This window comes from Protopterus annectens, chromosome 1.part1 (assembly GCF_019279795.1).
Source record: "Protopterus annectens isolate FY-2018-M chromosome 1.part1, PAN1.0, whole genome shotgun sequence".
NCBI classification, from domain to species: Eukaryota; Metazoa; Chordata; order Ceratodontiformes; family Protopteridae; genus Protopterus; species Protopterus annectens.
In genome coordinates, this window is record NC_056726.1 from 1,949,567,715 (window position 1) to 1,949,593,534 (window position 25,820).

General features: G+C 38.7%; 1 protein-coding gene across 2 annotated transcripts in view; it reads left to right on the top strand.

Moving 5' to 3' along the window:
• LOC122813006 overlaps positions 1 to 25,820 on the top strand; it is a 1,596,863-nt gene that overhangs the window by 325,240 nt on the left and 1,245,803 nt on the right. For both annotated transcript variants that reach the window (XM_044085111.1, XM_044085119.1), the window contains exon 2: positions 10,609 to 10,687. In XM_044085111.1, coding sequence (XP_043941046.1) covers positions 10,609 to 10,687 — 79 coding nt within the window. The remainder of the gene's footprint in view (positions 1 to 10,608; positions 10,688 to 25,820) is intronic.

Consider the following 25,820-nt stretch of genomic DNA (forward strand, 5'->3'; position numbering starts at 1 on the left):
AGCCTAGCCCATAGAAGTGCACTGGCATTGTGCTGCCTGATGTTAGTTCCCAGTGTCTCTATCAAGTAGAGCCACTAGAATGATCCCCAGGGTGAACTTTCTGTTTCCCATCCACTCATCAAGATTTCTCTTGAAGGGGGCCAGTGAAGTGCTCTGCTTAACATGTATGGGAAATCTATTCCAGAGCATGGGCAGTCTCTGGGTTATGAACCTGTCCCTCCAGCATGTTCTGTTGATTGTGGTAATGAGGCTGGGGTCTCTGGAGCGTGTGGTGTGGAGGGATTGGGATTTCTTTAGATGTAGCATTTCTAACAGAGCGGGGTCAAAAATCTTTAACCTACAGACACAAGCATACAAATGCACACACTATTACATTTGTCAGGACTGAGATTAAAACCCCTACCTATATACTTATTTGTACTATAATGTTATACAGTTATCACACACACCACAGGACTTATTTTGGATAATTGTTTTATACAAGCCTCATGTATAGTAAAGCTTCAGAAATCCCAGAACGTTATGGTATAAATTTTCCAGAGTTTAGGAAACTGCAGAAAGCAGAGCCATGCAGCTTAGGCCCTTCTCAGCAAAATAATTTCTTTGGAGCCAACTTGGATATGAAGAACTGCAGGGTCATATTGGCACAAGACAGAATGCAGCTAATTAAGTGAATTTCAGTGGCTTATTAGGTAGTGCACTCACTTTCAGTACCATGAAGATTAGAAGGCTTCGGATTCCATCCTCAAATGAACTAATTGTATTTATGTTTCAGTACTGACACAGTAACGCAGCATGGGTTGGGGATGCTGCTGGTTCACTCCTGAGGGTACTAGCTTTTAGATATTATAACCTGAGGTCCTATGTGTCTGTGCTGATGGTAGTTGAGATGGATGAAAAAGATCCCCATAGCACGTATTGAAAAGAGGTCATTTTCTTTTATCAGTAATGCAGAATATACATCAAATAACAGAAACATTGTACTTCAGGGCCTTGCTGTTAATAGGCCACACCTAATTGGACTAACCCAGTCCATACCTCTCAACTGTCCAGATTTTTGCAGAATGTCCAGATTTTTCCCTCAAAATTTTGGTTTGTACTTCATAAACTTTTTGGTTTTACGGCAAATCACTAGGATGATCTGAGGAATGAAATTAGTAAATAATGTCATGCATTTGAGTTTCAGACTTCATATACTCTAGAAAATGCACTTTAATAATACTTTGTTAATCTAGCAACTTTTTTAAATTTATAAGAGCAGTATTTAAAATCTGTCCTATTTTTGGGGCTTTCTACCCCCATTATGACAGGCTTTGTCCAGGCATCTTGGGCTAAGAGGTTGAGAGGTATGACCCAGTCAACAAAAATACTCCATCTCCCACAGATATTACTCCTGTGTAGTGACCTTCCTTTGGCTTTAGGGTTATATGTCCTCTTTCATTGTCATGGTCTCACATTTGAGATTACACCTGAAAAAAAAATTCCAGTCTTACTTAAATAATCTTTAGGAGCAACATATGTTGCCCACAGAACATATCCTTTCCTTGATTGCAGAAAAGAGGAGTTTGGGTGGTGGTACCATCAGATCTCCAGAAATCCAGGGATTCTCTTAAGCCTAACAGAGCCCAACCTGAGACTAACAAGAGATGCTGTCAAGCTATACATGGGGAACACACTTCCTGCCATTTTGATTCATGGGCAGCACACTTCCTGCCATTTTGATTCTAGGTCTGTGGTGCAGGAAGCAGGGGAAGCTAGACATGACCAGATGGAAATTATTTATATCCATTGTGTCATTCAGTCCTGAAACCAGGGACAATACAGACTGCAACAGACAACACAACATCATTATGGTACATCAAAAACTGGAAGGGTACTCGCTCATGTTGTCTGGATAGGCTGACTGAGGATCTAGGACCTGGCAGTCGGTTTCAACTTGCAGCCACAACCAGTGTATATATACACAAAGCAATCGAATTCCCAAGGCAATACTATGAGCAGGAAATCAATTGCCTTACTGGAATAGAAACTGGGCAGGGAAAGCATTTTGAGTAGTGAAAGGAGGTGAGGCAATCCAAGGATAGATCCATATGCAGCTCAAGTGAATTATCAGATAACCAAGTTCTGTTTTCCACCTACTGTATGTGAACCCTGACAACCAGTGCAGTCTCAGTCAGATGTTCATAGATGTTTACTAGGCTAACAACCACAAGGGCCTTTTTAAGCCTAGCCATGCATCCCAAATCTTTGACAAGTTCTGATACCCTTGATAAGTGTAAGCATGGGCCTGGGAGATTAACCATTTGCAGGTTACCTGTGTCCATTAGAGACATAGGTGCCAAACCAGGGATGCATTTCCAGTTTCCCATCCAGTTGTCCAAGTTGCACTTGAATTGGGTTAGGGAGGAACTCTGCTTCACATAGATGGGCAGTCTGTTCCATAGATGGGGTGGTCTCTGGGATACATACTTATCTCTCCATCAGGTCCTATTTATATCACAGGCAAGGTTTAAGTTTAGAACAGGCAATTCTGGTGCTGTTTGTTTTGTAGATATGCAGAAGGTCTGTCAGAGTGGGGTCTGACAATGCCATCCATGTATGCCAGGCATAGATCTCCCCTCAAAAGCCTGTAGGAGACAGAATACAGGGATAGGGCCATGAGGCGGTCTGCATAGGACATTTTACTTACGCCCTATATTCTTTTAGTGATGTGGATGTTCCAGTTGTTGGATATACCTGGTTAGGTACATACCAAAGGGGGCATTGTACTCAGTAATAGGTCTGATGAATGCTGAATACAGTGGAACAATGACTTCCTTGGACTTAGATGCCATACCTTTGTTTATAAGTTGCGCAACATAGAATGATTTCCTCACCAGTCTAGACACGTGATGGTCAAAGGCTAGATTACTATCTGTGTGTGTCCCTAAGTTCCTGACTACTGGGTTAACTCTAAGGGGTGTTTTGTTTTGTCAGTATGATAGTTGCCAGGGATGGATGACTTCCCAAAGGATACTATTATGCATTTCTTGGCATTTAGTTTTAGTCCATGGCTCTGATACCAGTTGTTTGTCTGCGTCAGCCCCTCCTGGAGAACATTTGTGCCAGTGTGAGATTCAATGACAGTTCCTAATTTGCAATCATCTACAAATGTAGTCAGCCAGAGACCACTGACATTGGCCTTGGCTTCTGAGAAGTAAATGCCAAAAAGGATTGGTCCAAGGACTGATCCAATATGTATTCAAACCTCCCTCTGTAAAGTTATGAGTTAACTGGATTCGAACCCTGCACCATCGGCCTTTTTTCATTAAACTCTCATCACTTTTGCCACATATCAGGGTCTTCTTAAATATGTTTTCAGTCCATTTCCTCACATTCCATATATGCTACTCAAAACAAGAAGTAAAAGAGCAAAACTTTTACTGATTGTTTCAAGCTGGCCAGGATAAGTCTTGTTCTCTCAGGTGATGCAGATGAAACTGACCCTCTCTGTTCAGTGCAGACTATTTACTGAACAGGATTGACATTAAAACTTGCAGACTAGAATATATAAGCCTGATTTTGTTGCAAAATAAAAAATAAAGCAGGAACTTATAGTGGTGTAAACGTCAAGTAATAGCTCAACGTACTAACCTATGACTCGGGGCTTTGCGGTGTCTCTAAAAGTTGTTTTAAAAGCTCTTTTTTACTCCTTAGTTAAGCTGCATTTGTTAGCCATTTCTGGCTATGTTATTCTGTATCTACCAGTTTCAATTTACCTACCAGTAAAATTATTCTAGATATGTTTCTCTACCTCAGGACACCTAAGTTCACTCCTCTCCAGATCATGGGACTGCAACTGTGAACCTGCTGCCACAAATGGACCAAGATACTTGCCTTTTAAGGCTCTTCCAGTGTTAACCATTATCTTGACCAGAAGGATCTCTGAATTGCAGATTTTTACATGCAGGGAGTCTTCTGTTGCATTCCACAGGGCCTTGTAGCCAGAGTTCTCTTTCATACCTGTGGTGGTCTTGGAGCTGTCTTTGAATCATTGTGTTCAGTTCCCATTAGTTATAAGAATCCTGTAAATAAGAATGCATAGGCAACTGACTATGTTATACTAAGAGAACCAAGATCATCAGGAAAATAACCAGTCAATAGTGTTGTCCATGCCATGCCATTTAAATAATGCCAATGAGTATCTTTGCAGACATTTTTCAAATGGTTGGCTGATTGCACCATTCTGCTGTTATCGATCAAGTAACATCCTGACAACTCAAGACAAGGTACATTCCTTTAGAGCAACTTCTACCACTGCTGCTTTATTCAAGACCACCTCTGCTCAAAGTATTTGTAAAGCTCCCATTTGGACTTCCAGCCATATAGTTTGCAAGTAAGGCCACTTTTGCCACTGCAATGTTACAAGACGTGGTAACCTTCCACCAGAATCAGGACCCTCTACTGTTTTATATACTGCTGTTTATATTATAGCAGTGTACTGCAGCAGTGATCCTCATTGTGAAGTTGGTACAATTTTTGAGGGCAGTTACCATAAATGGAGAGGTTTATGTAGAAAGATTGTTGATGTTGATATTCCCGTTATCACTGACTGTTTACGTTGTGCTTTCCTTCTTCATACAGGTACGAGTTTTGAACCTACTCTATGTTTGTGACATTTTCATGGTGGTGGCTTTTGGTAGGGTACTAGTTTAAGATTTCCTGTTACTAGTTCTGTGCGTAATAGCTCCCATCATACCATTGGTTGTCTGGTGGAGGAGCTTTAAACACTGTTTAGTCTTAAATGAGAAACAAGAACCTTTGCTGGCAACATCCTCATAGAAGAATGAGAGACATGCAGGCATGGCAATGGTTGATGTCAGGACAGGATGATGCTGTCTGATGCATGTGTCATGTTTAGCTTTTGTGGTCAGGAATGGCTTCCTGCGAAGACGGATTGGTTAAGGGGAATCTACTGCTGGTGAAAGTCCGGTAGATTTTTTTGTGTTATTTTTTATCCCCACTGCCTGCAAGCCATCTGCACTCCTGTGATCCAAGTAACTCATTTAGTCCTCTTCAGACAAAAGCTAGTTGTAGAAGATCATCACCCAGGCAGCCATCAGGGTTTACTGCATAGCCCTGATTCGTATTAGTCCACAGCAGCTGACAGGTTTGGCCACAATTCCAGTTTTCTAAACTTGTGCACTGCCACACACACCCAACAAAAGCTGCACCTGATGCTGTTTGAAGAGAACGCACCTGTTGAAGTTAAAATGCAGATGGCATAACTTACTATGATACCTTGTGAATGCAAGCTAAGCTGCATCCCTCTCCTCATGTTAGCCAAGCAGGTGTTGATCACTTAATCCCAAGTTGCAGTGTTGACTCCTCTGTCTCTAGGATCGTAGCTGAATCTGGGTTTTCTGGGTTGCAGTCAATGCTTTATCCATATTTATCACAGAGCCATGCATGAAGGGTGAAGAAATGGCTTTTACTTGTAGATTTCATTACACACTGTAGCAGACCAATCTTACAGTAAAGGTATTATTGAATCACATACATCCACTTGGTACATATCCTTAAGGGTATTATTTTTAGTGGAGAGTTTTCCTGTGTCTAGAATCGTTATGATAGCCTCTAAATACTGCTGCAGGCTTGGCATAAAAGATATACACCGCAACGCTAGGATATTTGTGAATCTCAGTGATTGTTTCTTAATGGAAAATTTTCCAGACTTACAGGGTCACAGGTTCTTGCTAGGCAGGTGGCCTGTGCGGTCATGTAGAGTTAATGCAACCCAGAATGTAGTGGGTAGATTTGCCACCCTATTCAGTGAGGGACATGCTGCTTGCTTCATGAATATAAAAGGTATTTTAGGCATTAAGAGCTTACAAGTGTAGACAAAAACAATATATATTTGTATATATATATATATATATATATATATATGGATCTAGGGCTTTTGATCGAAAGATCAAAAGCCCAAATCCATTACCACCGAACACACTTTAACGAAAGCGCTTTCATCGAAAAAGCGCTTTCGTTAAAGTATGTTAAAAAAAAACAAAAAACAAAATCTACTTGAATGCAGGGGGGCAAGCCTCCCTGCACAGCCCCCCCACTTTAATATTCTCACTCCGAGGTTGCACTGCAGTGGGGAAATGGTAATTTTCCCTTACCGCACCATAGTATGACCGGAACAACAAGCATTCTTACGCGAAAGTACGGCTTTGGTGAACAGCAGTTTCACGCAACTATGCTCACAAAGTTGGGAATTTGGTGAAAGATGCAGTCGAGCATCTGTTTTTGTATATATAAATATATTTATAGCCCATTTGTCTCCCCCCATCTCCTGAGATACAAGAGCTCTACTGCTTGTTCTCTCTTCTCAGGGGCAAGAACCAGGCAGTGAAGTTTGGATATGTGATCAATTCAAGGTCGGGGCCCTTGATATGCTGGTGTGACCTGATTTCTTGTAGATACCTACAGCCCCACTCAGAACAGAGACGTAAGGCACCACAGTGTTACACCCTGCCTTTGTGGTGACACATCACCTGTAGAAGATCCAAACTGCAAGTGTATTGGTGTCCTCTGATTATGATCTCTGCAGCAGCACTAGCAACACTGCAATGTGAGCCTCCCAAAATGCCTCCCCATTCTTCCTTTCTGAGAGAGAGAGAGGTAGGTGGATATTATCCCTTGAGTGGCTCTTCCAGTGCCAGGGCTACTAAATGAACTCTGGTCACATGGGTCACAGTCAGGGCTTTATCTATATATGTCATGAAACCAAGTAAAATCATAAAACAATTATTTGAGCAGCATGATGATTCACCTTTCTACTTCAGAGTTCCAAAACCCTCAGTTCATTCTGGAGTAACTGTCATTGTTATTGAGGAGTTTGAATGTACTCCAGTGTATGTGTATGGGTTTTCTGTAGGTAATCTTGTTTCTTCTCACCTCTGAAAAAACACTGCCAATGTTTGTGTCCTTGTGACTGGGTCATGGCTGAAACAGATCCTAGAATGATCAGTTAAATTAGCTGCTTAAGAAATAACTTAAACAAAATGGAATCAGTGAAAAGATGTTAGCATCATATCCAGAGACACTGAAAAGAGTTAATTCATGTCACTTTCTTTCTTTCTTTGTTGGTGGAGAGAGGATACTGAAAAAAAATAAGAATTATGGATTTGTTACAATGAAATCACAAAATGCACTTTGAGGAAATGGCAGCTGTGGCTGAAAAATAGAATTCCATCAGTGGTTGATTGTTGTGCCATTTTGAAATACAATAAATTAAAAATGTTAATCCCTAAATCTGATACATTAACTTTCAGTTTCTAAGCATATTAATTTTATCAACAGTCTGTTAAGCAGAACATGTTCACCTCAGTAAAAGGATAGTGTGGGGAAAGGATTGTAAAGTAACGGTCATGGGATTGTTGTTACAAAATTATCAGCAGCACTTTATTATTTGTTTGTGCATGTGGACTAGTTTGAAAGAATGTAAAGCAGAGAAACATTTACATTTTCCTGCTCCACCTGTATTCAAACGGGCGATATTTTAGGGCCCGACTTTTAATGATTTTCAGTGATTTTTATGTCAGATGAATAGTCTTATGGAGTATTATTTCACATCTCCTGAATCAGGCACTTAATTGTTACTTGTCTGTTGTTACAGTGAAATTGAAAAGTGGGTTTAAAACTTATATATATATATATATATATATATATATATATATATATATATATATATATATATATATATACACCTTTCTCTGATAATCCATTTGCTTTGAGGAATAAATCAGATTTTTAGATCAAAAACTTGTAGTTTTGTGAAATCTCCTTCCAATGAAAGAATTTATGGGGGGTGGGGTGTGGGAAGAACTAGTTTTCCACTGAGAACTACTGAGAACTACTCCTGTAGTTCCAAACACATAAACTCTTGAATGCAAATTTATCTCTTCAGTTTTGACAGATAGTTTTCTATTTCTGATACCAGGTCAAGTCAGAATGCTTGTTAAGTAACACTGAGACATGATGGCTGTAGTGCAGCGTCACTGAGGTGTATGCTTAGACTGAGATTCCTCTAGCAGAAGAGTGCACCATATGGCATGCAAATCACTGTACAATATATAAGTTAGTATTAAAGATACATCCCCAGTATCTAAAAGTCCACCCCTTACAGATGGTCTTCTTTCCATTTCCCCTTCATTTCCTGTAATGAAAAGTTTAATCCAGAAAGTCAGATTGTACAAAGCAAAAATAATTCTAACTGCCTCCTACTGATCCAGACAGACCACATTCCCTCTTCTTCAGCACCTCTGTCTCCTGCTGAGGTTGCTTCCATTCAACACAGTATTATCTAACCCTTCAGGAAGATTCACATAGACCTTCATGCTTTGAAGCAAACCCAATGGCTGCTCCAGTTCCAATCATAGCTAAATTCACTAAATCCAATATCCAATTGGATAGAATAATCTCTCATCCATCATTCTATCCAGAGGCCATCTGTCCCAAAGGCTCTTGGTCTACTAAGGTCCTTGATCCTTTCTCTACAACCACTCACTGGGTTCTGCTTTACTTTTCAGAAATTATTGATGTGGCCTTAGCTATTCATCTGAAAAGATACATTTAGCAGCTATGTCCAATTTTCATGTTTGAGACCCCACAGATTTAGTTTCTCAGAAGATGTGCCAGCCCTCATCCCACGTGAGCCAGTAGCATCCTACCCTCTTAAACCTAATTTTTAGTGGATATCACATTTTTTTAAAAGGTTTCAGAGTGTGAGTTGTTTTCTGGCAAGCCTTCATATCTGACTATTCCGCAAAGAATGGTTTGCCATCAGGAGTAACTTATACTTTTTCATGTAGCTATGAAAACAAATTATAGCTAGTAAATTAATAGACGGATTTTCTTCCTTGCATACAAAAGTCAAAGTAGTGCCTGCTTCTTTGTGTGGATGTTCACTGAGCCCTGAAAGAAAGACAAATGACAAACATCTCTTTGTTTTCTTAGTTAAGAGTCAGTTGGACCCTTTCCAGATTGTTTGCTATTTGTATGTTGTTTGTCACAACAAATTTGGGAAGACATTGCCAACAGCTCCAAAAGCTCATTTTTCTAGGCATTTACTAAGTCCTTAGTATTTTTTTTTTGTGTAATGCCACCTTGGGTGGCACATGCACTGCATCAGTGTAATTGTGCCAGAATTCTTTTGTGAGACACTGAAAAGCTGGACATTTTTTTAGGACCAGGGCTTCCTTTGAAGTCACTGTTGCCAAATTCATGTTCACTTAGAGTCATTTGGGACTCTGTCTGATGAACTTCCTCTTATCAGGTACAAGAAATATGGCATCTGTAAGAAGAAGATCCATTTTTTGTTACAGACCTTCCATGCCCTTCTAACTGTCATTGGTACTTTTATTTGCCCCTTTTTTTCTAGTGTATGTTTCCTCAGCTTTTTAGTGGGAACAGAAGAGGATAGAGGTGGTTCTGTTTGCATTATGTGATAGGTGAGATAAGACTGGCTGCCTGGAATTTTTTTTTTGTCCGCTGAGCTGTCCTTTTACCCCTGCTATAAGTCCTATGGCTACAAAAGATGGACCACCACCTTACAGATCTATCATTTTAATAAGTGCTCATAACTTTCATGTGTCAGTGTTGTGGTTGTTAACTGTTTAAACAGGGACTTCCACAGCAGTCCACATGCTGCATAGCTGGACTTGAAAAATAAATAAATGAACACTTCACATAGTAAAGAACTTACAAACTTTTGGTGCATGTGTTTAAATGTATTTCACCTTTACAGGTCAAAATCTATGTTTTTATGCATTTGGACAGTTTCAGAAGCAAGCAGATTTAGTAGAAACCTACTCTTCAGCAAGTGATTGCGATTTGACATCTAGTGTTTAGTTAATATTATTTACAGAGTGCATTTTGCTGTTATGCATTAACATCTTGTATACATCTTATTTAAATATTCATGTATATATGTATGTATGTATATATATATATATATATATATATATATGTATATTAAGCTTTTCTGTGATATGAGTCTGAACTCAAATATTACATAACTGCCCACTTTGCTATAGGCTTGGCATTTCTATTTCCATTTTATACATTATTGTCTTTTTGCTAGCTGTATCATACATTACCCCACAGTCATCGTAATGTCACAGCCACAGCCACAACATGAAGATGAAGACTGATGATGCAGAATGCTACAAACAATAATTAAATTTATGGTACAACACAGAGTTTTCATATATGTCACACATTTATACTCAGCACAGTGTTTTTAAAAGTAGCTAAGCTGCAGAACTGGACATTGCCCACTTCAGCCACGGTATAACACATGCATTGATTGCAGTCAGCTGCTAATGTATAGATCAGCCATTCAGAAGTGTAAATCACGCTGTGTGTTGGTCGCAGTATTGTTCCACAGTGGGTAGGTGTTTCATCATGTACTTTTGTGGACATCTTCTTAAGTATATTGGAGGCGACCTGGGTGAAGATTGGTAAAATACTGACTAGGAATTCCTGTCTTTGCAGTTAGTTGATGTACTGCATTTGTGTTACACAGATATGTTGAGCTTGTCTAATTTAGATATTTCTGTCTGTTAGATTTCCTACCATCCAAATGAAGAAGATGAAAGTGAAGATTCAGAAGGAGAGAATCAGGAGCTTGCACAGATTGACAGAGGTACTGAGATATGAAAGTAGAGACTTGTCCTGATGTAGACTGCATGTCTGTCTTTGAGATAGCTAGGGGCATACTGCAAGATGTAAGTGCAGACACCTCAGTACCTCTGGTGTATTTTGTTAGTCTTCCATTCAATTGAATTGTTTAGCATTCAGGTTAGGTTTAGTAGTATTAGTATATAAATGTCTTTGTCTGTTTAAATTCGTTAATACTGCTGAGTTTATTTAAAAATCAAAACTTATTTCATACATCCTGATGTCAGTAAGCACTTGGAATTCAAATAAATCTACTGTTGCCTCTGACTTGTCATTTTCGAATAAGCTAGTGAAAAGAATTTTTTTGTGGCACAGGATCAGAAGATCTGTGAGTCAACAGAGCCTCTAAGTAAATAGTGCAACTGTGCTTTTCTGCGTGTCTGCGTGGATCGTGTTGAATCCTTGAGTTATGCTGGGTGCTCTGCATGCAAATATGCTGTTGCTGGATGGAAATGAATTCCAGTCTCATAAATTCTGTGCCTGTCAAACGAAACACACTATGGGATTAGGCTTAAAATGCAGCAAAGTAAAGACTTTGTCTTTTCTTTTTGCTCTTTCAAAAGTAAGACAGATACTATATAAGTGCTAAACAGGAATATTAACTCATTTATTCACTTTTTGTTGTGTGGGTTTTTCTCAGCATGCGTATGACTTGTTTTCAAGGGAGATCTGAGATGGTATGTATTGACCTGCGTAATGTTCCCTGGGCACCTGTTGAGCTCCAGAAAGTGCTGTAGTTCTCTAACCTGTACTATTCTGTTGAGAAAATACCTGTAAGTTACTAGTACATTGTTTGTGTCTTTCGGCTTTTCCCGGTTAGGGGTCACCACAGCGGAACTCCGGTCCGCTAATGATTGGCAGTAGATTTTTACGTGCTGGCTTGCCGGGCCTAACGCACAACCTTCAACGAAGGAACACCCATTCATGCATGTCGCCACACAGAAGACGCTCTAACTAAGAATCTTAAAAATGAAATTAAGAAGGATGAATTGCCATCTGTTTTGCTTTTCACAGTTGACTCTCAGAGTGGTACTCATGCAGTGCTTACAATGATAATGAAGTGAGTTATTGTATGTCTGTATGCACACATTGACCCATGTATAGCATGGAAACTCCATGTAGTAGTTTTATAGGTAGAATAATGTTTGTTAGAACACTGAATAGCACTTCTGGTTCTTTTATGTCTACCTGTGTCCCATCAGGACAACGGCGGCAGCACCAAAATAAGTACAGGAGCATCTTCTCTTCTAAAGTATACCCCCCCATATCATAGTACTCCATTAAGCTGCACTGAAAAGATAGTATTTCACTTGGGCAAAAGTTCAGCTTGAGATTAGATCCTCAAACTTCCTGATACAGACGTGGGTGTGCTACAGAGACTGCTGAAGTGTTTTTTAGCTTGATATCTGAAGCTGTCTGCTTATCTTTTAGAGGAAGTAGTTAATGGTGTAAATCTTCACAGGCATTCTTCTTTAATGAATCATGTCACTGAAGCTGTAAGATGTGTGGATTTGACCCACTGTCATTTTAATTTCCTAGCATCAGCTACATTGACATTGCCTGTCACACTCTGACCCTGTAATTTGCTTTTTCTTAATCTGCTATTTAATGGCATATTACATAGGGCCACCAATGGTTGTTGCTTTCACTTGGATTGTTTGTTATAGTAATTCTTAAGGAGACTGTTAACCATTATGAAGTAGCAAATTCCTTTTCAGATAATATCAAGATACCACTGCTGAATGCTGAAAACCTAAACAAAAAATATACCTGAATTGAGGCCTTCTTCACCAATGAGGACATCTGCATTTGTATAATTAAAGAAACCTGATTCCATTGCAATGATAAACACTTCCTGTTTTCTAGGTGCACTTGTCATGCATTCCAACAGCAGCTGTGGAAGTGTACCAATATTTATTCATAATCCCATTGTCTCTCACCAGATTTTACAGTATATAAATCTACTCAATAATGTTTATCAGATTATAGCCATTTACTCAATAATGCTAATTATCATATTATAACCAATTATAGAACTCCATCTGTGGCCCCATCAGTGCATACAGACTATGTTAACGTTTAGAAAAGTTAACCAGCAAACCCGATACCTTTCTTCATAGGTTCATAGGTAGGTACTAGGCTATTGGCCATAGGGCCTATACAAGCCTAGCCAAAAAGGTACCCTGGCTTTCGCCACCCAAGAAAATTATTTTCCTGTGCCCCTGTCAAGCAGAACCACAGAAGTGATCCCCGAGGTGAATTTCCTATTTCCCATCCAATCATCAAGATTTTTCTTGAAGAGTGCTAATGAGGAGCTTTATTTGATATAGATAGGTAGTTTGTTCCAGAGTATGGGAAGTCTCTGGGATAGGAATCTATCCCTCCAGCATGTTTTGTTTATTGTAGTGACAAGGTTTAGGTCCCTAGAGCGTGTAGCTCGGAGGGATTGGGATTTCTTTAAGTGCAGCATGTCCAACAGCTCTGGGTTTGACATAGCTTTGTATGTTAGGCAGAGATTCTTGTGCATGATTTCCGCTATCCAGACTGTCAAACATGTATTACCAGCAACAAATATACACAAAGCTTTGTGGAATTTGAAAACATGAATACAAAATTCTCCCTCTGCCTACTAGAGGTGCCATTCTCCTAGATCTCATCCATATTTAATGTATCCTTCAGTTGCACCAGCCTGCTTGTTATACTCTTGCTAATTAAAGCTAACCATCTCACGGTATCCTTTTTCCTGATAATCTGTTTCATGGCCTCCCACCCCTCTGCTTTCAGGGATTACTTCAAAACCACTTACTTACTATTTGCTTATCTTTTTGATAATCACAAACGGTGTAGCTTCCCAGCAAACCTTCATCCTGAGGCTATTGCTACTCCTGCTTGGATAGATGTAGTGAGGTACCCATACCCATACCCAACAGATATCTAACACTAAACCCATGTGGTAGAACTTCAAATCAACAAACCCTGTAACAAAATGAATAAGCTCCTAGCCAGGTATAGAAGTTTGCCACGTTGTTGTTGTAAAAGACATTGTCCCTTAAGCTAGCTAATAGGAAATGCAATGCCAGTTATAAACTTATGCTTGCAGCCTACTCAAAAGCCAGCCATAAGGCTTTATTCAGCTATGTTAGGAAGCTAAGAAGTAACCAGCAATTCTTACTGAGTGTAACTCTAATAGTACTTCCTTCTTAGACCCTATGGATTCTGTTAATGCTCTTGTGGACAAATTATTTTCCAACTTCACCCCACCCAGCCTCCCCTTCATTTACCTCCATTACTAACCACACTTCCCTAACAGTAACCAATAATAATCACTCTGGACCAGGTTATTTTGGTATTTTCCAAACACAAAATTTAGAAATACCTGCCCTATGAGTCCTGACAAAATAAGTTTATTTGATGAGATGCACCAAGTCCCATTTACCATCTCTTCTGTGAACTCTTTGAACTGTGTACCTCCACTGTATATATTCCTGTGGAGTATAGAAAAATGGATATGGTGCCCTTGTGTAAAGGTGATCCCTTTACTTACACTGGAAATTACAGGCCTATTAGTCTTCATAGAATCATTTGCAGGGTCATGATACTTATAGCTGAATTAAAAAACACGGATAAAGGTGACCTTATTACCCAGGATTCTCACCAATTCACTCGGTAAAATGCAGGTTATGCTGCTCAACCAACTTTGAAAGAAGGATTACTGAAGCCAAAAAAGAGTAAACAGAGTCTACAATGCCTATGTGGACCTTGCCAAGGCATTAGACACTATGCCCCATGTTGGATCATTGACAAACCTTTCCTAATTCAACAGTAACCAGTAAATACTTCTCAGGATAACTAAGTGTCTGTCTTATAGAGTAGAATCCATACTGTAAAGGCAAAACTGTTTGCTTTTAAACAAACAAACAAACAAAAGATATATATATATCACCACCAGTTTTGCATAGGGCTCTGACTTGGGCCCCTTCTTCTTTGGCATATATTTCTGTGATCTGTAAGATGATATCAAAGGACTATGGCTAACCACGTTTGCTGAGAATTTCAAACTGGGGGCACTTATCTAATCCAGGTCTGACACTAAAATTCACCAGCAAGGGTTGGACCAAACATATTTAGTGTGTTAATCAAGGGCTTGCCCTCAATGCCAAGAAATGCATCTTGAGCACAGTTTATTGGTCACTGTTGAGTTGGGAAGAGTTTGTCAATAATCCAGACATAGGAAATAGCATCTAAAGCCTTGGCAAGGCTTCCTTTGTGAAATCTTGCATCACCACTTCATAGCATTTAGGGAACATTCCACTTAAATTTGACTTAGTCTAAAGAGACTATGGTACCTGGGTTGATAATGAACTCTGCTTTGACCACCACATTTCTGTACTGATTAGAAAAATTCCTTCCCCAGTGCATGTTTTTTATTCTTTGTGGTATCTTCTTAAAGTTCATGGAAGTTAGAGCCTCATTTTATTCCTCCATTATTAGGCCCATTATTGCTATAATGACCCCTTGGCCATATACCTTGCTAAGTATCTAAACCAACTTGAGGGACCGCAAAGTTTCCTCTCCAAAAGGATCTCAGGTCTTAGTACCCTTAGCTACTCTGAAAGGTTAAAACCTCTGTCCCTCTATTCAGCCTTGTATAAGCTTTTGAGGAGTGGTCTTTGCTTAGCCTTCTGTTCTACAAACTAGCCCTCGCCCTTTGAACACCTTTATCAAAGTAGAACCAGTGATAAAGGAAAAACCTATTCTATAGATTTAAACATTTACTCTCATTTTAACAATACTTGCTAGCATAACAGATATCTAACCCACCGTATCCCCTATTGTTGGAATAGGCTTCATTTGCATATCATCAGAATACTCCCTTGGCTACCATTAAAACCAGTTTGGGGGTAGGTGATTACAAATTTTCACCTGGAATATTTGAAGATAATCTACTTAATGGAGGTCACTATTAATCTTCTCTCAATGTCAGATGGTATGGCTGAGCTTCTCAGTGATAGTTTGTTATAAACTCATTAATAACCTATAAACCTATGGTGATGGGTTTAGCCATGATGGCTTACTAGGAGTGGACAAGTCAGTGTCACCAATGGTTCACCTATGATTATTACTGCTACGGAATGGAGTTGTTTAAAACAGATTATTCTTGCCATTTTAAACACATTTGTATATACAGATTTCTACATTTAGATGTTTCATTATGCTGTGTCATTTCAGCTGAGGTGAACATTTAGTGTTTTGCACATGTGCAGACTGATTAGTGTGCTTACAGATATGTGATATGCATATGCCACATAGTTTGTGCCACACTAATCTGATGTAGTCTGGTTTGCCCAACATGAACCACGGTTTGTATACTGACTTTGTGGCTGCTTACATTTGTTCTTCATATTTTAATGTTTATTTACTTTAAGGCAAGATGACAAAGTAGGGTTAATTTAGAGATCTATAACACTGGATCCAACCTAGTTTGTTTTCATGAAGGGCAGGTCATGCCTACTCAATGGTGGACTTCTTTGAGAAAGTCACCAAAACAGCGGAAGAGGGCATACTGCCTACTTCAACCTGGGCAAAGCATGCAACACAATAACCCACTTGGGAAGAGCATACATGACTTTGAAATTAGATATAAATCCCTACATCATGAACTGGATACCCAGCTGGCTAACAGATGGAACATAAGAAGTCAGGATAGGTGAGTCTACCTTCATAAAAAAGCCAGCCACTGGTGGAGTCTCCCAGGGTGCAGTGTTAGGGCTGCTTCTTCTCTTAACATTTATCAACTATAGACAGTTTTACTGACAAAAATACTCTAAAATGACCATATTTACAAGGTTGGCTCATTTGTGCAAAGGTAAGGTGGTTGTCTGCATTGCCCATGACCTTTGATTGTGGCTTGACTGTGACTCACTGGGGGACTCAGCAGGGGTGGGATAATGATTATTTAGATTTATTAACTTGGGTAGAATACTGATGATAATGGATAAGTTTCAGGCTCAGCACAGAGGTCAGACTAATAAATACACAAAAACAGATTTCAGCATTCAGCTTCTGCTGTGTGGCAGGTGTGCTTTGATGTCATTATTCATCTATTTCCCCCTCTGGTTAGGGATTCTGACAGCTATTACTGAACAATAGCTTCTGGTTCACATAATCTATTTGTCACTCTACTAGCACTAACAAAGTGAATGCCACCAGGTCCACTTCCTAAGAAGTCACAAGTTCACCTTTATAATTTCAGTACATCAGGTACAGCTGTCTGTGACAGTATAGCTGTCTAAAGTTCCTCAGGCACTGTTATTTTGTTATGTAGCCCTTTAATCTCTTTCAGTGTTATGCACATTTCCTGTCCGTTGTATTATTTTTAATGCTGACTGCATACTGCAGTATAGACTTGTGGCATGGAGAAAAGTTTTTTTTAAAAAAGAAGGGTAATATCACTTTTTCCTGAAGGCATGATCTCTGAGCTCTGCCCAGACCTCAGTCTGAGCATTTTTGACTACAGAAACTCATTTTTGACTACAGAAACTAATAAGACTGTGTTTCTCAGTCACTAGGATTGCTTTTAAAAGCACCCGTAGCAGCTCCCCTGAAATGTCACTGTCCTCTCTACTAGGCAGTACTGAAGGTTAAACCACAAGTTCTTTTCTACTTTATATGCTGAGAACCAATTTGTGAGCTGTTCTATATGCAAACTATGTTTTCCTAATCTATTTAGTTTTTTTTCTGTTTTGTTTTTGCAGTCATTGTTCTCAAAATGTCTAAGTATGGACTCCATTGGTAAGTGCTCTGGAGGTTGGCAAGTTCCAATGAGTAGTGTTCTCACAGTGTTCTTTGCCTGAGGTCTGACCACACTACTGCATCCCTACAGCAAGACTACAATTCTGTTCCCAAACAAAATTATTCTAGAAGGATAAAAAGCACGTAACAGGTCATATCACTGAATCCTCAAACCGCCTTAACTTGATTAGCATGCATAATACAAACCTCACTAACCAATTTCTCCTGTTCATCATACAAGGCATTGCTAACTCCTTCCCCTCTGCCACTAACCTCTCAACGAACAGTAACTGACCACAGTTATACCCTCTTGCAGAATATTCAGCACCTTTTCACTTCACAACAATTACTAGTTAACTTAGACTGCTTTACTGAACCTAAATTAATCAGGGTCTAAGTTTAGCAGCCTGTGACACTCCTTCCTCAAACTAGCAGCCATCAGTGTTGCCAAATCTCTTAGAAATATATTCAGTCTCTCCCCTGAGAAGGTCTCATCAGCATTCAGACATTCTGTCATCATCCCCCATTCCAAGGTTCCTAAACCCACAAACCTAAAGGACTTTAGACCCATACCTAATCTATGTCCAATCATGAAAATACTTGAAAAAGAACTTTATAAACAACTCATACAGCATGCAAATAGTTACAGCCTTCTCTGCAATCAACAACATGACCTTAGAAACTGATTTAGTGCCTTTACTGCTTTTACTTCACTAAGTAACACACTGTACAGGGTAAGCAATGATCTCCTCTCTGCAGGTGTGTTTGTTGATATGACTATGGCTTTCAAGACAGTGACTCACAACCTCCTCTTCTACAAGTTATTGAAATTGTGTTGTTGCCAAAATTTAATCAACTAGTTTCAAAGCTGCCTAAAAAAGATGGAAAGAAAACTTTCCAATTTTTTGCAAATAATTCACTGTCTGAAAATGGTACCCTGAATATCAGGGTTCCCCATGGATTTTTTTCTAGGACTTCTCTTCTCCATCAGAACACCAAAACATTAATCTGGTTTTGGGCACATGACGCCCATTTTCAGCAGAGACCCGGGGAGAAAAGCTCCACAACTAATGATAATATTAATAATAATAATAATAATAATAATAATAATAATAGTAATATTAAGCTCAACAAGTAATAATAATACAGTACAATTAGTAAGATCAAACACATTTGTAAACATTTTGGTATAAAGTTAACAGTGGCAAGCTAAGAAAAGTTATAGAGATGGCATAAAATGTAGTATATATAATGTAGTGATGTGCAGATAACGGAGAAAAGGTGATGGTTAGAACAACAAAAACAAAATTCAAGAAACATTCAGATTGCTAATTACAGAGATTATTGATCATTGCTCATACCAGACCCTTCATTCAACATCTTTCTCCACATTGAAAATTTTACTAACGGTGCTATCCTAACTGAAACTGCGAGAGGTAGAGGGATCCCAGAGACTTCCCATACTCTGGAACAAACTACCTATCTATATCAAACAACGCTCCTTATTAGCACTCTTCAAGAAAAATCTTGATGATTGGATGGGAGATAGGAAATTCACCCCAGGGATCACTTCTGTGGCTCTGCTCGACAGTGGCACAGGAAAATAATTTTCTTGGGTGGCGAAAGCCAGAGTACCTTTTGGCTAGGCTAGTACCTACCTATGAACTCTGCTACTCCATCTCCTCTCTACTATCTCTCAAAGCCTTCCTAGTTGCAATTAAAAATGTACTAATACCAAACCCAGAATATGGTCTGCTCTTGCTCTGGCTTTACTCAGTCTACAATACCAAAATCTACAAACCATTAAAAACAAAATATTTAGATTTGATTTGCTGGCAGACATGAATATGCATCTCTGTAATCTACTAAAAACAAGTTAATTGGCTTCCTGTAAGTTAGGAGTTATCTCATTCCATGCTGCTTTGATGTATATAATCCTCTAAACTGGATACTTCCCCCCACTGTAAAGGCTACTTGTTAGTAGGGATGTTATCTACCCACTAAGCACCACAAAGGATAAGTCTGTATCACTCACCTGAACAAGGTCCAAGAATGCCATAGGTAAAAGAGCCTTTTCCAAAATGGAACCTGCCATGTTGAATAACCTTTCTAGTGAATTGAAAACCTATCAAACTCTAAAGTCCTTCAAGCCCTTCTAAACTGCTTTGTGATAACGTACACAGTGAAGCTAACTTTATTTATTTTCTCGTTAAACCTGTTGCAATCTACTGCAGTCCCTAATGATTTATCATTGTTATCATTTCACACAAGTTTTTATTTTACTCTCCGTCTCTTGTCCTAATTGCTGCCAACTCATCCCTTATACTTTCAAACCTATTGACTAGAAAATAGGACTTCTGCTAGGCCACATCTTGCAGTATTAAGCACTGCTGCTTGTAGTATTTGTTTATTTTTTACTGTTTTATTACTTTTTACAAATATTAAGTAGTAGTGCATCTAATGGATGTCCATTTTGTTACATTTGACAATGTTATCCATCTGTTTTGTTCCATTTTACAATGCTACACTCTAGTTCTTACTTATAATGGTTGTTCTAATTATTGTTAATTTTTGTAATTTATTATATCTGGGTTGTGACTGAAAAGGGTCAGTAGACTAGCTCACCTACCAGTTAACTAATTACAAATAAATTTTCCGTACCTTTAAAGCATATATATCTTCATATCTAGCTCATGAGAGCATAAGTAACTCTAAGGTTCCATGATTTCTAAATACTTAGACTTCAGCACTAGCTCACACTTCTCAAAAAGCTCATGATCTGTTGTTTGTTTTACCTGCAACCTACTTTGATAGAATAGATTTCATCTGTTAACCAGTCTATTATCCAGCCGGATATGTAGGGATTTACTTTTACCTGGATATGGGGGGTAGTTTCAAAGTACTATACCAAATCCAGTTAGGTGGTATGCCCCAGTTTGCCTTCAAGTGCCTCAGTGACTCCTTTAAAGATGTCATCTGGTGCCCTTCACAAAACCAGATTGATTAAAGTCAAGGAGTTGTAGTCTACCTGTGTCCTTGTTTAAAAATTTTATGACGACATATTCCATTACCTGTATTTGAGGCTAGTGAGGCTAATTAGTATGATGTTGCTAGGGTCAGTGATTGGACAGCCCTTGAGTTCGGGGACCTCTACTGCTGTTCTGCATGTTCCAGGGACATAAACAGTTAACAGGCCAATGTTAAATAGTTCTACATAGGACTCACTGAGTCAGTTTTTGTATTGAACAGAAAACAGCCTGGTATTTTGTCCAAACCCATAGAGCTGATATTCTTTGTTTCAGAGAGAGCATGTAATATTTGCTTTATTGGGGAAATGTTGATTTGATGGTGTGGGAGAAAAAGCATGATGGGGGTGAGGGAGAAGTTTGAGATAAATTTGTCCAGGAGGATATTTGCAGTATTGTCTGGGTATGAGCAGGTGATACCATAATGATGCCATATTTGTGAGGGCAAGGACAAGAAGTCTTGGACCCTAACAGACTAAAAATATGAGGCAAAAATCTGGACATTCTGCAAAAATATAGACAGTTGAGAGGTATGTTACACAGATGTGAATGTTTTGAAAGATTTGGAAATTTTGAAGTGTTGATATCATATTTTTAGGCTTCTAACATTGAACTGTGCCACAAAGGTGTGTGCCTGGTTTGGATTTACTAGGTTGGCCTATGTAGGATACTGAATTTGCCTAAAAAGGTACACCATCTGGTAAATAATATAGCTAATGTATGGAGATGTAGACCAACCCTAGTTTAGCAGTTAGGACCATCAGCCATCTCATGTCAGGGTGACACATACTGGATCCCTCTGGAATAAAACTGTAGATACTAATTCGTCTATGAAGTAGGGACTGATGATATCTTTGAGCTTTTGTGCACATTTATTTTTTGTGATGTATTTTTACCAGTTAATGGATCAGTAGTTGAAATCACTAAAATGAGTGTGTTCAATTCTGTGGTTAGGGGTTCTAATTTATTGTGGTCTACTAGTTAGCCATAATGTAAAAGGTTGTTTTCTATGTGTTTACCAAGATATGTATATGTTGCAGGTTATTATCTATCAGTTCTAGGTTAAACAGAACTGATACACCGCCTCCAGAGGTAGGGCTGTCCTCATCTGAATTTTTAAAGGCGCCACGCCACGCCATAGGCAGTAAAGCACAATCAAGGAGGAAACCATGTTTCCATGACTGCACAGCATACCTCTCAATCTTTTAAATCAGTAAATCTGGATTAAGCTAAAAACAATGGAGGACAATGGCTCAAAATTAGGAACAGATTTTAAACATTGCTTTTAGTGTGCATTTCCTGAAGGATATAGAGTTTGCAACTCAAATGCCTGTCATTAGTTAGTGACTTCAGTTCTCAATGATTTGCCAGACAAATTATGAGGAACAGACTAAAAATATGAGGCAAAAATCTGGACATTCTGCAAAAATATAGACAGTTGAGAGGTATGTTACACAGATGTGAATGTTTTGAAAGATTTGGAAATTTTGAAGTGTTGATATCATATTTTTAGGCTTCTAACATTGAACTGTGCCACAAAGGTGTGTGCCTGGTTTGGATTTACTAGGTTGGCCTATGTAGGATACTGAATTTGCCTAAAAAGGTACACCATCTGGTAAATAATATAGCTAATGTATGGAGATGTAGACCAACCCTAGTTTAGCAGTTAGGACCATCAGCCATCTCATGTCAGGGTGACACATACTGGATCCCTCTGGAATAAAACTTGTAATTTAACCAGCTGAACTGTTCAAGTCACTTATTCTCTGTATTGTGGCTTCATTCTTGGTGATAGTAATGTAGTGTTTAGGCCTAGTTCCCTGCCAGTATCGATAGTTCATTTTGAGAGCACTGTGGCACTCCTCTTCATATGCTCCATTGAGGTGTGACACAGATCGTTCACACTTATGTGTGCAATGTCCATAGTGTATGTATACTAGAGTGAGAGGACTTGAGATACTGGCAGCCAAGATAAAGCTAAACATCACTATATCCTTCTTCTGCCTGGTGAGTGGTGTGTCAGTATCCCTAACTATGGTATCACCTGTGATTAAGACAATGTTGTGTTAACTGGCAGTGCCTGGTGGCCCATATAGGTTGGACATACCACCAAGGTGAGGTTTGGTTGCAGTAGTATAATGCTTTGGAGACCTTGGGAGATTATGTGTTAAAGCTTACAAAGCATATGTGAGTGTGGTGCTAGGGCTGTGTTGCTGCAGTGATGTATGCATGTGATTTCTGACCCCTGTCTGGTTGGAGTTGTATGCAAGTATTTGTGTCATTCACACACTGAATCCATACTTGATAACAGTACTGAGCATAAGATACTTACTGCTGGTAGGCTGATAACAGGTTCATAGGTAAATGGTGCAGACTGTTGCAGTCATAGCCAGTATTCAGACAGTGACCAAAGGTTAGAATCAAATCCTGTGGCTTGTGTCAGTGAGGTTAACATCTTAATTATTATGCCAACCCCAACTTCCATGAAGCTGAGGTAAGGAGAAACTTTATTTCGATGGGGTTCACATGACAAATCTGATAAACAGATATGGTGCATATGGAGGTTTTTTGGAGGCTACTAGGTGATGGGGTACAAACATAGTATTCAAATACATGTTTTATGGAGTTGACAAATATTTACAGAAATGTGTGTTGGGTTTTGTCATCTTAGACAATTTGCTTAGGATGCTAAGTTGATGAGGATCTAATGATCTGTTACTTTTAACTGTGGATTGTTTATTTAGGGCAGTGTTGAAAGGCATACCTTGGCACATAATTCATATAGCTAAAAAAACTCTTTTGTCAGCCTCCTGATGGGAAAATGTAATTAGGCACACACTGGTTGCTGCCTTGTGTGGGTTACAGTGGTGCTATACTACTGCAGCAAGGCACATGTTAACTTTAACAAAAACAAAGGCATGCGCTGGCATCAGCATCAACCCTATTTTTCCCATTTTGTACATGGGGTCTGCATATCGCATCAAAACCACTCAATGCTGCAGAAAATAAATCAAACAAATGAACACCTAAATTCCAAACACTTAGTGCTGGAAAGTTACAGAAAATGCACAAACAGGACAATGTAGATTTCCCTTCTTTAGCAAGTTCAAAATGAAGAATCTTCAGTAGATTTTTAAGTAAACTAAAAATCCATAAAGGAGTTGTATGCAATCAACTCTAAAGTGTTTAATGTAAATAAAAGTAGTCACTTCCCTGTTGGTAATGGGATCTGGTAGTTCAGACTGGCACTACAGAAACTCAGGTATGCACTGAGATTTATTTAGCTCCATCAAACTAAAGACAAAGCCATGCAACAATGCAAAAATAAACAAATCAAGCACAGAAGTACCTCCACCAATCCAAAGAGTGCTAGCAAGGCAGCAAATGCATAAACAGGCAAATGCAGGTCTTCCCTTTCTTACAACTTCAAAATGTAGATCATTCAGCAGATTTTGTAAAATAAAGTAAAAATGCTGTAGCCAATAAATTGTTGTATGCAATCAAGTAAAAAAGTGCTCAGTATAAGTGAAAGATAGTCACTTCCCTGGTGGTAGTGTGAACAGATAGTCCAGTTCAACAGTACAGAAGCTCAGGCATGCAATGGGGCAGAGTTCTGCTTAAAGGCAAAGTTGTGCACTACTGCTGAAAATAAATTGAGCAAAACACACTACAGCAAGTCCAAATGTTTAATGCCAGCAGGCTGCACCAAATGCACAATGTGGCACTGTAGTGCTCCCTTGTCTCTTAAGTTCAAATGCAGTTTATAAAGTAAAAGTGCTTTATCCAGCAAACAGTTGTATACAATGAGCTAAAAGTGCTTTGTATAAATGAAAATAGTCAGTTCCCTAATGGGAGTGGGATCAGATAGCCCAGGTAAAAAGTATTTAAGCTCAAGAACCAGAAAGGCACGACTCCACATGAACAAGAACAAAACCACACAATGATGCAAAAAATTAGTCAAACACAGAAGCTCCTCAACCAGTCCATTAATGTATTGCTAGCAAGCTACAGCAAATGCATGAAAAGGAGTCTGCAAATCTCCCTTCTTTGAAAGTGCAAAATGTGCAATGTTTAGCAGATTTTGTAAAATAAAGTAAAAATGTTTTAGCCAGTGAACAGTTCTAAACAAGCAACTCAAAAGTACTCAGTAGAAATAAAATAGTCACTACCCTGGCAGTGGTGGACTTGGATAGTCCAAATGAGTAGTATAGAAGCTCAGCTGAAGCAGAGCTGTGCTTGATTAAAGGTATATAAAATGGAAATGCTTGGATCTGCCAGTTACATTAGACTGACTTTCTCATGCTTAAACAAGGCTTGTATTCTCCTTTTTTTATTTTATGTTTTGGTTTGAGTAACGGTCCAGCAACATACAGTTTTGGCCAACAGTTGATAGTTGTGCCATCACTGGTTGTACTTGCATATACAGATTTCCTTCTTATAGTGATAACTTTCTTTGCAGTGGCTAGGAACACCCAGGAAATGCATTTTTGCCATTTTTAAACACACTTGTGGATTGTAGTATTAAAAGAACAATACGCATACTTAAGGTGAAGTCATTTGTCCCCAGACTTGCATGAAATATGAATTTGGTTCCTGAAAAGGAGTAAATGGTAAAAATGTGTGCTCCAGAAGCTTTTGATTGGTTGTATTTCCAGCAGGGTGATTAAGAATAAGACAGCATTATGGAAAGGTGATCCAATGTAAAAGGTTCTGTACAGACATTACTTGAGAATATTTTCCAGTAAAGACACAAATAAATATAAACGTTTTAAACAGGGTGGTTAGTTCTATTTCAAAATAGCAGTTTATATAAACAACAGGGTGTTAGTTCTCTTTCAAATAATAGTTTATGTAAACAACAGGGTGGTTAGTTCTATTTTAAAATAGCAGTTTATATAAACAACAGGGTGTTAGTTCTCTTTCAAAATAATAGTTTATGTAAACAACAGGGTGGTTAGTTCTATTTCAAAATATTAGTTTATATAAACAACAGGGTGTTAGTTCTCTTTCAAAATAATAGTTTATGTAAACAACAGGGTGGTTAGTTCTATTTCAAAATAGTAGTTTATATATGTCCAAAATGTTGATGTGTAATTATGGAATAGTTGTTTGAGTGATTCTGTCAAGTTTGTATTTTAGTTATCAGTATTAGAAGTTCAGGGAAATCAAATTTGTGTTGCTCAGGAATAGTTTTAATTTTGGATAAAATGCATGGTCGTTACTGGTAAACGTGCAGTAAATCTTTAGTTTGGTGATCAGATCTGAAGTGAATTTGCTCTG